General features: G+C 44.8%; 1 protein-coding gene across 1 annotated transcript in view; it reads left to right on the top strand.

Moving 5' to 3' along the window:
- ATP11B (ATPase phospholipid transporting 11B (putative)) overlaps nucleotides 1-2,368 on the top strand; it is a 109,252-nt gene extending 106,884 nt beyond the window's left edge. The window contains exon 30 of the mRNA XM_032784853.2: nucleotides 1,271-2,368. Within this exon, the coding sequence (XP_032640744.1) occupies nucleotides 1,271-1,352 (82 nt within the window). The 3' untranslated portion in view covers nucleotides 1,353-2,368. The remainder of the gene's footprint in view (nucleotides 1-1,270) is intronic.
- Nucleotides 2,369-13,532: the final 11,164 nt, after the last annotated feature.

Below are 13,532 nucleotides of genomic sequence, written 5' to 3'. Positions count from 1 at the left end.
ATATAGAGCAGGGTGGGGACACAGACGGAGAGAGACAGAGCCTGGGGCAGCAGCTGCTCTCTGTTTCCTGATCCACTTAAAAAGACAATGCACTTAAGAGTGGGTGAACTTACTGGAAGGAGCAGCATGCATTTCTCTCTCCCACACACAAGGTGTATGTCTGTCTCTATCTGCCATGCTATCTCCCCTCCCCTCCATTCCTGCTGCCTTGTAGAATGTGAGGCTACATTAACAGCAATGTATTAACTCTTCAGGTCTCAGCCAAGTGCTAGTTCATCATTTAGCACAGGGGTTCTCAAACTGGGGGTCGGGACTCCTCAGGGGGTCATGAGCTGTCAGCCTCCACCCCAAATCCCACTTTGCCTCCAGCATTTATAATGGTGTTAAAAATATAAAAATGTATTTTTAATTTATATGGTGTGGGGTGTCACTCAAAGGCTTGCAGTGTGAAAGGGATCACCAGTACAAAAGTTTGAGAACCACTGATTTAGCAGCAAGACCTTCCCTGGGAAATATTCCACCCTCTAATTTCACCACCTCAGCCAAGCTTCACAATCATCGTAGCTGTGAACAGTATTAAATTGTTTGTTTAAAATGTATACTGTGTGTGTATGTGTATAGTTTTGTCTGGTGAAAAGCATTTCCTTGGAACCTAACCCCACGCGCCCCCCCACCCCCTTATATTAATTCTTATGGGGAAATTGGATTCGCTTAACATCATTTTGCTTAAAGTCACATTTTTCAGGAATGTAGCTACAACGTTAAGTGAAGAGTTACTGTATATCTTAATGGCTATAGTTAAACTATTAGATTAAACTTGTTTGAAGTTAAGTAGCTCACTGCATCAGTATTAAAATATTTAAATAAAACTCCAATATATTAGCATACTGCAATTAGCTATTTGTGTACTGAGAGGATTTGTTAGAATGATCTTACTGTGCCAAAAATAAAAGTTGTATTCACTGTGCCTGATTTACATATATAATATTGAAGTTGCCTCAAAAAGCCTAGAAGCCCCATATAATTTAAATTGATAGCAGATTAAATATCTTTAGTCATGTTATAGTGAATTTCAAAAATAAATACTGCCCAGAAAATTCATGAAAGCATATTTTTGAGGATTTGAATGAATTGCAGATGTCAGGATGGAATTAACTGACTACAGTTTTAAAGAAAGAAGTCATTTGCTTTATGCTCTTAGACCTTTTCTCCTCTCACTTAGAATTATAGGTTCCTAGTCAGCCAAACTTTTCTTTTATTGTTACTGTAGGTCTTGGAGCTCATCGGATCCCTACTATACCAACGACAGAAGCATCTTGACTCTCTCCACAATGGACTCACCCACTTGTTAACAAGGACATTTGTGGAAGCCATATGGTGCTTGCATATTGATGATAGGTTATGCATGAGTTCAATGCTGTACTCTCTGTCCTAGAAGATGTCCTAGCACAACAAAAACATCTTAAATACAAACCTCATGCTCTATCTTGTAGCATAGCAAAACATATATGTGAAGGATAATCTCTTCCACTAAATTTTCTAATCTTACAACCAAATTATTGAATATTTGAATGCTTTTTCTCTGCCCATTTCCTCTTTCTGCTTCATACTAACAGGTTGGAATCCTGTGTTTGACATTTTATTTGAGATCTCAAGGGAATGACCAAATTTTTCTGCCCCCAAGTAATTGATTTGAGGATACTAACTTATTTTTCAGTCTAGTTTTGTAAATTAAGCTGATTTATTTTTTTCCTTGGGAGGTGGGAGGGGAAGATTTTTTTTATTCTAAATTTATATTGAAGCTTCTTGTTATGCTAACCTCTTAGTCTACAAATAAACAAAACTCTTGTTTCTTCCATGGGCAAGTCAATTCATTAAAGAAAACGGTGCTGATAGATTAGCTGTTAAGAGATTGAAATACCATTCGCATATCTGTACTGGTGTACAAATGGCAATATACCAGTAAAATATGACATAGCCTTTTCAAAGTGGTGACAAAAGCATAGGTGCACCCTTCAGGTATAATAAGCATCTCCTGTTCTTTACAGATAATATTTAAAAGCCAGTCATTCTCCATAACTGTTATATCCTACATGTTTTAATAACTATTCTTGATCCTAACGTGGAAAAATAGGGAGAAAACATGTTGAATGGATTGTGCAGTTCTCACTAGCATAAATGTTGAAATTTTAAATGATTTAATCCTTTTACCATTGGGGAGGTTGCATGTTTTATTTTTAATATATTTATATTCATATTGTATTTTGAAGATTTAAGCATTATCTTCATTTATCTGAAGGACCTGACATATTGATGACAATGGTTTGATATACAAGTATCTCAATAAAAGCAAAGTGCACAAATGCTACTTTGGACAGAATTATACATTTTGCAGCTACATTTTCTGCTATAAATGTGTCTGAGTTCTTGGGGGTGGGTGGGTGGGGAGAGGGAGGGATGGACGGATGTGTATAGGGAGGGAGNGAGAGAGAGAGAGAGAGAGAGCAGGACAACTGAATCTACTGGCCATAAAGAGAGACAAGTAGGATGTTGCTAGACAGCTTTTTGTCACCCTGGAGTCTGGGCTGGTGGAGAATGCTGCAGCCCCTGGACACTGATTGGGGACTCCATGTTTTAATTCAGTGGTTCTCAAGCAGGGGTTCACAGATCCTTTCGGGGGGCCGAGGAGCTCTGAGGCTGAGCACCGGTGCCCCAAACCCCAGTACTGAAGCCAGGAGGTTGCAGGGCTGAAGCTGCCCCCCAAGTCCCTGAAGCCAGTCAAGCCTTCCCCCGCAAGCCAAGAGCAGTGTGAGGCTGAAGCCAGGAGCCCCAGCGCTCCCCCTGCTGAAGCTCAGAGCCACGCTGGGAGCCCCTCTTACCTGTACGCAGCCCTTAGCTAGCCCCTCCCGAACCCTGAGTTACTCTTCTCACTTCACACAGCTCCTAGATACCCCCTCCCTGCACCCTGAGTGGTTTTCAAACTTTGAACTGAGTCCCCCTTTGAGTTATATTTTTGGGTTGCGTCTCCCCATAGCCCAGACAGGCTGGGTGGCCTCCTGAGTGAGTCAGGGGTGAAGGTGGCACTGGACCCTGCTGTGCGGAGCTGACTCAAGCCCTGCCAACCCTGGCCCCCTCCCCCCAAATAGAAGTAAAAATATGCCTATGTCCCAGGGTCCCCCACTGGCCTGGAGCCCTGTGCTCCCAACCCCACTGGGCCCTGGTGTTTTTATAACACGTTGAGGGGGGCCTCAGCAAGAAAAAGGTTGAGAACCTCTGTTTTAAATCAGCCTCTGGCTACTCAGTCGCATAAATAAAATTTCTGCCTCACTGAAAAGGAAGAGATGGTGGTGGAAAGCTGCATCTATACTGGCAAAACTCAGATCTGTGATTATCTACCAGTGGTGGCAATGGCGAATGCAGTGGGCACAGACTTTCTTACCAACGTTTTGCCTAATCCTAGGTAGTAAAGATAAGGTGTGTAGTCAGTCTGCCAACAGGAGGGGCAATCGCTGGGCAGGCCCCAGGGCGGTACCGGTGGCGGCGAAGGTAGCCAGGCAGGCATGTGCAAGCGCTGGCCATGCCAGAAGAGCACAGCCGACAGCTCACTGGGCACCAGCCAGCACAGGCACAGCACCACCCAAGTGTCAGACGGACCGTGTCCACGGCTTGTCCATGCATGCATCAGCCACCACAGGTGGTCCATCTCCGCACCCATGTGGCGACATCACACCAGGCCTGGGGGCCCACTGACTGTTCTGCCCTGGGGCCTGGAATTGCTGTCGGTGGGCCTGTGTGTAAGGTAGACAACACAATGGTGTAAGTGCCTGCCCCATCTACACTACCGTTTCCATTATTGCTACCACCAGTAGAGCTGCATTAGCAGTGAATGACATGACTGGTATTTTTTTCATAGTGTAGACAAAGCCTTAGAAGTCTTCTATGCTATGGGGCATGGGCTGCTGCTGCAAAAGAGAGATTGCTCTCCATTATTCTACTTCTCCCAAGCTTTGCTGGATTCTGTGAACTGTAGGGGATGAAATGTTAAGATGTCTCCACAGCTGTTCTCCCTTCTCAGATTTTTGGGTCATCACTGCTAACAACTCCAGTGCCTACTTCTGGTGCTGTTCACAGCTTTCCCAGCAATGCATCAGTTTGTTTCACATCTTGAGTCTTCATTTTTGCTACAATAAGGACTAGAAACTTAACTTTTTACAAATGAAAGTTTAAATTCTTGAGCAACTGGTGGATTTATCAATCTTTCAATTGTATACATATACCTGGAAGTCTGAGTTAAATACTAGCACAGGTTTTCTCAGTGGTTTCTGTTCCTGAGACGAAAAAAAATTATGCCATGGTTATCTGTGAAATAATTTTAGGCCACACTTTCTAAACAACATCTCATCAGATATCTGTTGTTTGCCACTGTTATCTTTGTGTGTTAAGCCATTATGCTTCACTTCTCAAAAGTAGCCGACTGTCTGTCAACGTCACTCATTCATTCCTTAGCCATCCCTCAGTGATTTTAAGTGTTGCCATATAGTTTTTCATTAGTTTTTGTGATTTAGTATGTCATGTTTTGAAATCTAAATTATGGCAAATGGTTTATAAAAAAGGGAAATTGCTTTGAGAAAAAACCTTGCTCCAAGCATTTATAACAATTCCATACCACACATATAATGTTTTGACTTTTGTGGTATGAATATAAGGTTGAATACATTTGTGCCGAACAAGTAAAATCTAAGGTTACTGGAGAAATAAGCTCTTCCTGAATTGTTTAAATACATAAGAATTTGAGTTTACCACAGGCACACGTCTCTATTTGGAGAAAAACTTTATCAGTGATGTTTATTTCTCATTAATGGGAATACATGATTGGTTGCATAGTATACAGAATTTTTATCTAATGAATGCTTAGGAGGAAAAACAACAATATTTTGTAATGTACCACAAATAATGTAGAATTGGTTTTACTCGAGAGAGGTTGGTTTTGTATACACCTCTGACTGTTACTGCAATATGCCAGTTCTAGATTGGCTAGTATGTGGAATTTTACACAAAGTTAACCAAGTATCAGAGGGGTAGCCGTGTTAGTCTGGATCTGTAAAAGCAGCAAAGAATCCTGTGGCACCTTATACACTAACAGACGTTTTTGGAGCATGAGCTTTCGTGGGTGAATACCCACTTTGTCAGATGCATGCACTTCATCAGATGGGTATTCACCCACGAAAGCTCATGCTCCAAAAACGTCTGTTAGTTTATAAGGTGCCACAGGATTCTTTGCTGCTTTTAAAGTTAACCAAGTATGTCATCTTCAGTTATCCAACAGTAACTATTGATCTTTCTGATCGAGGACATGAAGGAAAAGAATGTATGGTATAGAGATGAGTATGTAGAGTTACCTTTACTCCTGAAATCCACAAAATGAAGGCACATGCAAAGGATTCCTTATGGAGTTTTTCCTTTTACTGCAATAAAGGCTGCGTCAAACATTCTTAACTCACAGTAACACAAATGACATTATATACATTCTTATGGATGAAAGAGAGCACTTTTGTCCATAGCCACCTTTAAAACTAGATTGAATTCTCAGCAGATCTTAATACCTGGTATGGGGAAAAAGTCAGTTTTTCAGGAGCATATATTCTTTCACACAACATTTGGTGTGTAAAGCATACCGTGTAGACACTAGGAACTGGAAATGACATAAAAGTCTGCTTACATTAAAAACACTTCAAGCTAAAATATGAATATTACTTAAAATATCCATTTAAATATAATATATTATAGAGGGAGATCACAAAAGTGGAGAGGCAATGTTGAAAACTGTGTTATTTCAAAATGATCTCTTGTTTGCTGGTGAAAATGGTTATTTAAAACAGAAAACACAATTTACAATACAAACTACCCAACTGAGTCTCCTTACTAGAAATAATTGGTAATACTTTCAAACCCTTATTTTTACAATCAGATAAAACTGTTCTCTGTGTGAAAAGTCTCATTTCTAGTACTAGAAATTTCGCATCAGAAAGCTATTGGTAAACAAGAATAGCCTATAAAATTTTTGATTGACAAACTTTCTTTTAAGATTAGGCTTTATGTACTCCAATTGTATTTGTGAAGTGCAGCATTCAGAAGTACTTACCATGTGTGCTACCAAATCATTTGTTCAGGAGAATTCTCTATCTTGCTATATTATTCTCATTTTACAGGATACAATAGAAATGTGGCTGTTTAACAGAAGTTAACCCATAGTAACAGTAATTGTTACTGCATTATGGTACGATCATCATGGTTTCTAACGGAGTTACATTACTAGAGCTGGGTAAACCATTCATAGTGAAGAAATTGAATAAATTAGCCCTTTTTCTGTTCACTAATTATCTAGGGACAGACATTTTACAGATTAGTGTTTTATGCAAACATTTCCGTCTACTGCTGGCTTGCAAATTCCTTGCTTCTGCAATTTGCTTTCTAAGGTGTGTGATTTATCACCTCAGTCACACATCTGGTTTCTTCTCCCTGTTTTAGGTTATTTAACTTTTATGAACAGGGTAGGGGAAATTGGTGATTTTGCTATAGCTGTGTGAAAACTTCTGCAACTGGTCTTCTCACAAACACATTCACAAAAGTAATTGCAAGTCTTTTTGTTTTCCACAGAAACATTCCTGCAGCTAAATATCATTCATACAGATTGCAAAGGCAGTCAAATGAAAAATATGCGCCAGGTGTTATCCAGTTTAATCCATGGTTTTGACTAGAATGTTCTCCATCGCTTTCTTGAAACATTCACCTAGCTCTAGCTATTACCACAGTATAATGCAAGTGGTTTTGCACTAATTGTAGACAATTGTCATTACCGTAGATATGACCTTGTTTCCAGTATGTATAAATGCATGGAACTTAAATAAAGTCTGACAGGTTTGGGGCAAAAAGGCATCTAATTATATAGTACAAAAAGGTATATGAGAGCACCCTAAAAATATTGCTAATTACAAAGCAGTGTGAATTGTTTAAAAAACGCATTTAAATGTGTCTAAACATGATCTAATGTAATAGCAAATACCATTCTTTATAGTCAACATTGTTAAAGGAAATTGTTTCGTATGTCAAAGGAGCCTGGTTGGTTGCATTTTTCTTATCTTGGCAGTGGGATAAATCATAATACATTGCATGTATATATTTAAGAAGCATGGGCAGAATACTTTAAAAACGAGACTGTTTCAGGTATAAATAAAATGTCATTACTACACCAAAGAGTATATTTTTAAGGAAGATGCTTAAATTATGGTCCCATTAAATGTTTCAATTCTTATGTAGATGTAGAAATAGTGAATCATCTTAACCCCCTCCCTGCCCCCCTTAAGAAAAGCATGATCAAGTGCTGCTTGTTTTGGGTAAAAAACTTGAATGATACTCATCCAAGAAGTACTGGATGCTATATTGAAATTGATACTGTTGGACATTAATGGGCATTAACAACTGGAAACTGTAGCAATAATTAGTACAAAAAATTTCAGACCTCAAACACTGTGCTGCCGCTAATGTTCTGACTGACAGCAGAGTTAATGCAGGGTGTTAAATATACAGTTCTGTTGGTGAAGTTTGTTTTTAAATAGTTCATGGAAATAATATTTATTCAATAAAACTTTCACTTTTAGCTGGGTTGGTTTGTTTTTAATTGTGTGATTTGATTTGCTTTGAACTGTGTATGTTTTGATGCATCTATACATACTACACCAGGAGTCGACAACCTTTCAGAAGTGCTGTGCCGAGTCTTCATTTATTCACTCTAACTTAAGGTTTCGCTTGCCAGTCATACATTTTAACCTTTTTTAGAAGGTCTCTTTCTAGAAGTCTATAATATGTAACTAAACTTTTGTTGTATGTAAAGTAAATAAGGTTTCAAAATGTTGAAGCTTTATTTAAAATTAAATTAAAATGCAGAGCCCCCCGGACCAGTGGCCAGGACCCAGGCAGTTTGAGTACCACTGAAAATCAGCTCGCATGCCGTCTTCGGCACCTGTGCCATAGGCTACCTACCCCTGTACTACACCATTGTGTGTGTGGAAACAGTACTCCAGAGCATGATTTCATAGCCACAGTTTTGTGTTTAAATTGCCTTTGAGCTACTGTAAAAGTTACTTTAAAATCTTAATGCTCCGTAGCATCCTCTCTTGTCTACGTTTGGGAGTTTTATTTAATCCCGTCAATAGCCCATTGGTATACCTACAGCAAAGGGAACCTTCAGCACATCCCTCAACTTGGAGCTGCTAATTTTTCTGGTAGCCACAAATCCGCATCCAAGAACTGTAACAAAGAGAAGTTTTGTTCTCTGATAGCTGATTCCTTTTTGTTGTTGCCAGCATCCTAGAGTAAATAAAGTCATTTGCAAACTCAAGTTTTAATTCTTTTTTACCTTCAAGACAACTTTACATTTAGCAGTAATATTTTTTTGAGCAAATTTTGTTGAGTTTTATTTATTTTCTTATTCTGAAACTTTATCAGTGAAGTTTCTTATGGTGTGCAAGCAGACTCAAATCTTCAAAAACTATTGGGCTGCATTAAAAATTTAACAGCATCTCCTACCCTTTCAAATAAGGAATGTCCTGTGCATCAAATCAGGAATACAATTCAAACTTATTTTTTGTTGTGTCTTCCATGCCAATTATCCCTCAGCTCAAGAAGTGTATATCCTATGGAAACTTGACTTCAGGTTGAATTTTCAGATGCGTAGAAGGAGAAGAGGAGATCCATGAAAACTATTCCAGTTGACAAGAGTAACTACAGTGAAGCTTTATTTGCAACCCTTGTGGCAGGATTGTGTAACAGAACAGAGAAAACCAGTGATAGATGAGCAGAGAGAAGCAGTCAAGATAGCTTAGCTTAGATCAGGGGTCAGCAACCTACAGCATGTGTGCCACCTTTGACATGTGAGCTGATTTTGCCTGGCATGTGGCTGCCAGCTGGGGTCCTGGCCGCCGGCCCCACTCAGCACACAGCCAGTTGAGTGAACGGAACCCCAGGCCGGCAGGAGGCTGAGTGGGGCCGGCGGCCGGGACCCCAGACTGGCAGCAGGCATGCCCCCGGCTCCTCCCTCACCGCGCTCAGGTTCTGTGTCTTCCGGGAGTGTGAGATGATGGGGTATGGGGCCCTGAGCCTGCTGCAGGAGGGGCGGCAGCGGTGGCTGTCGCTCCCAGGAGCCACAGAGCCCGAGCGCAGCGAGGGGGAAGCCAGAGGACGCATGGGCACCACTGCCCGCAGACATCCACTGTAGAAGCTCCCCCAGGAGGGGCACCAGGCCAAAGCCCAGGCAGGCATGCCCCCCAGCTCCCCCCTCACCGTGCTCGGGTTCTGTTGCTCCTGGAAGTGTGAGCTCCCCCACCCCCCCAATGTCTCAGCACTCCATGTGGAACTCCATGTGGAGCCAGCGTGAGTGGCATGGGCAGGGTAAGGGGAGTCCCGGGGAGCAGGGGGAGGGTTGGATGGGTTGGGAGTTCTGGGCATTCTCTCAGGGGGCAGGGAGTGGTTGGATGGGGCCGGCGAGTCCTGGGGGTCTGTGTGGGGGGTGGATAAGGGTTGGGGCAGTTGGGACAGGTAGGGGGTAGGGTACTAGGAGGGCAGTTAGGGTGGGGTTTCAGGTGGGGGCAGTCAGAGGACAAGGAGCAGGGAGGCTCAGGTGGGGGGGGGGTTCTGCGAGGAAGTTAGGGGCACAGGTCCCAGGAGGTGGCAGTCAGGGGACAAGGAGCAGGGCGGGTTGGGGGTTCAGGCTAGGGCAGGGCAGGGCTTTCCCCTCTTTTTTGATTGTTGAAGTATGATAACCCTAGGCAAGCAGGGAGCCAGGGGCCTCATGGGGGCTGGCACCCACATACATCCACTGAAGGCTGCAGGAGCCCACGGAGGTGGCACCAGGCCACATCCTGGGCAGGAGGGCTGGGGGGGTGCTGCTGCTTCCCACTAGCAGTGCTGCCACTGTCTTTACAGGGCTGCTGCCCCCCTGCAGCACGCCGGCTCCTCCATGGCTGGGGCTCGCTGCTGCTGCTGCAAGCGGGACGCTCTGGCTCTCTGGTGCCACTGGCAGGCAGCTCCTCCCTGCCGAGCTGCTGCAGCAGCCCAAGCCTGGCAAAGCTAGTGAATGGACTCGGGCTGGGGGCCACGTGGGGGGACTGTGTACTCTCCAGGGGAGTTTGGGGGGGGGGAAGCTGGTCTGGGGAACAACTCTTGGACATGACTTGCCCCTGGGGTCTATAAAGGCGCATTGGGATTTTCCCCTCAATGAACCAATGTGCAAGGGGTGTGGGGCACTAGGTTCAAGTTTCACCTAGGGCACAAAATATCCTTGCACTGACCCTGCCCTGGGGGGTGGGGGTGCACCCCACGTTAAGAACCACTGCACTAAACTGCTAAGAGCTGTGTTTTAATTTAATTTTAAAGGAAGCTTCTTAAACATTTTAAAAAACTTGTTTACATAGACTTAGGGGGAGAGAGGCCATCTAAAAATGTTAATGTACTACGGGCAGGTGAAATCTTAAATCAGAGTGAATAAATGAAGACTCAGCACAGCACTTCTGAAAGGTGGCCGACCCCTGACTTAGATGAAGTCACACGGTAGCTTATAAAGCAAACAAGCCAACTCTATGTTAGAGACCGAACCACTGCTTGTGGTGGCTCCTCAAGGCGTGGCTGGACCATGGTGGTGGTTTTTGGCCTCGGGAGCGTGAGCTCTTACTCTAGCTCAGGTGGGGAGGGCGAAGGGAAGGCCTGCATGCAGCCAAGTGCCTCAAACACAGTTCTCCATTTTTCTAAAGGCTCTGGGTGTGTTGGTGGTACAGTGCAGTAAGCAAGACTCACTGAAAGCAAATTATACAGATGCTGCTCAGGACAGTATTATAAATTTTGCAGTTGCTGGAAACACCATCAATTCATGGTTGTTAAATGAAGCAGAGGAAATTGTCTGGTGAGGGAGTCTTCAAAATACAGCGTAGTTCTTCTGTAACGTTAATAGCGCTAAATGGTGGCAGTGGCAGTCTGTGAATTGCATGTATATAGCATCTTTCTATAAAACAAAGACAAATCATAGCAGACGTGTTCCATCTAAGTGGGGGGGGGGGGATATTTGTAAAGTTCTTTAATGGGGCTGACAGTTTCTCCCCTCACCCAACTCAGAGCATGCACCCTAAACTGTTCAAGCTGGGTATAGCCCAACATGATGTGCTTTCATTTAATAGAGGAGAAGCCTCTGTACGAAGAGATGGCTAAAGAGAGTAGCAGAGGTAGGAAATTGGATGGTAATAAACTGGAGCCAGAGCAAGAGGAGATTTCAAACAGCCACATTTGAGCTGACACATGACTGGGAGATGTCCTTACTCTCCCCACCCCCAGCCCTTTTGGCCCAAGGCTGCGCCAGAGTGGGCAAAACCCTAAAGCTCACAGGAAAGTCAATATTAGAAGAGGGAGAGATTCGCTTGCCCATGCGGAGGTGAATCAGCAGCGGTACTGCGACGGAGGCCAGTCTGTATTGCAGTAGTACAGAGCAGGCCCCAAGGGAAGGGAGAAACCTAGTGCAGCAGCTCTACAGAAGCACCTTGTAAGTGCTTGAAGTGGCTGGGAACAGCTTATGGTCTAATGAGACAAACGGAAAGAGGGTGGGGGGGAGTAGGGTGACCAGCCATCCCGATAAAATCAAGACTGTCCCGAGTTTGAGGAATTTGTCCCGAACAGAGTACGGTCGGACTGCCAGTTTGTTTCCTGATCTTTGGCAGCAATTCGGCGGAGAGCCCTTCGGTCGCAGATGGTCTTCGGCAGTATTTTGGCGGCGGGTAATAAACCTTGCCACCAAAGACAGAAGCACCTGCTGCCAAAATACTGCTGAAGACTGTCTGCGCCCGAAGGGCTCTCTGTCAAATTGCACTGAACTCCCAGACAGACAGGTGAGTGTTTACAAACCCCACCTTGCACATTGGCTCAGAGCCAATGGGAGCTGCTGGAAGCAGGGTGGAGGGACTTACTTACTGGCCGCCATGTCCAGCAGCTCCCATTGGCCTGCAGCAGTGAAGCGCAGCCAGCAGCCGCGGCAGGTAAACAAATTGGCCCAGCCTGCCAGGGGCTTTCCCTGCACAAGCGGCAACCCCAGTTTGAAAAACACTGAAGTAGAAGAATGAGGCTGGGTGGGAAGGGGACAGGATCATGCTGCTGCTAAGCAGAAAGTTAAGAAGGGCAAGACTCTAAACCAGGGGGTCTGCAACCTTTCAGCCATGGTGTGCTGAGTCTTCATTTATTCACTCTGATTTAAGGGATCACATGCCAGTAATACCTTTTGACATTTTTTTTAGAAGGGCTCTTTCTATAAGGAAACGATTGTTCTAGGTAAACTAAATCAGTTTTTTTAAATGTTTAAGATGCTTCATTTAAAAATAAATTACAATGCAGAGCCCCTTGGACCGGTGGCCAGGACCTGGGCTGTGTGAGTGCCACTGGAAATCACCTCGCATGCCTTAGGTTACCTACCCCTGATCTAAACAGCACAGGCCACAGGCATTGGGGCAGGGCTGTGAAGGTGGTGCTTGCTGCTCCTTGCTAAGCTCATGGCTCTGCTTTCCCCTGCACACCTGCGTACTGCTGGCTCACACTAACTAACCCCTGAAACAATGGATGGGGTGGGGGGTGAGAGGAAGAAGTCACACAGGTCTTTGTTCTCGTACCTTGGATGTAGGGTATGTGGCCTTAAACCCTGGGCCATCAAATGCTACCCCTGCCTTTCATGCAGAAAGCAAGGCTTTGCCATACCTGTCCCTTCCCCCAGCCCAAAGTCGGCCTAGTACCCACTGAGGATTGCAACAGCAGGACCTGGGACATCGCAGGCCTCCTACACTGCCACTGTTGAGGGTAGGACAACCAGATGTTCCTGATTTTATAGGGACAGTCCTGATATCTGGGCTTTGTCTTACACAGGCATCTATTAGCCCCGCAACCCCTGTCAGCATTTTTCACCTTTGCTATTGGGTCACCCTAGCCAAGGAAGTTCTTGCACTACCCACCTTCCCTACAGAGGCTGAGGTGGGGATTAACCCCCCCCCCCCCGGCTCACGCTCAACCTAGTGCCTGGAGGAGAAAAGGGACTCACTCAGAGGGCAGTGGTGGAGGGTGGGCCTGGCAGTCTCGCTAGAATGCAGCTCCTCCCCCACCCCTCCTTCTACTGACCGGGGGGGTTAGGACTCAAAATGGGGACATTCCTGGCCATTATGGACATTCTAGGTTGTAGTAAGACCCACCCATGGAGCCCAGGCAGCTGTGGGCACCCCCCCGCCATGTGCTCTGGGCAGGGGTACCAGGGTGCTCAAGGGCTGCCACTGGCCCATGTCACTGCTCCCCCAGGGCAACTGGAGAGCCCCACAGGGCTGGGGGATGGGGGGGTTGCAGGTCCCCACAGCAGCACAAGCTCCCTGCATTACTCTTACCACAGCCCAGCTTCTGGACTGGTCAGGGGGCAGAGCCTGGGGGAGGGGGAGGCACAGGCGGTGTTTTTGGGGGGGGGG

The sequence above is a fragment of the Chelonoidis abingdonii genome, chromosome 8 (assembly GCF_003597395.2).
Source record: "Chelonoidis abingdonii isolate Lonesome George chromosome 8, CheloAbing_2.0, whole genome shotgun sequence".
NCBI lineage: Eukaryota > Metazoa > Chordata > Testudines > Testudinidae > Chelonoidis > Chelonoidis abingdonii.
Note: the sequence above shows the minus strand (reverse complement) of the source record. Positions and strands in the feature narration are given on the sequence as shown.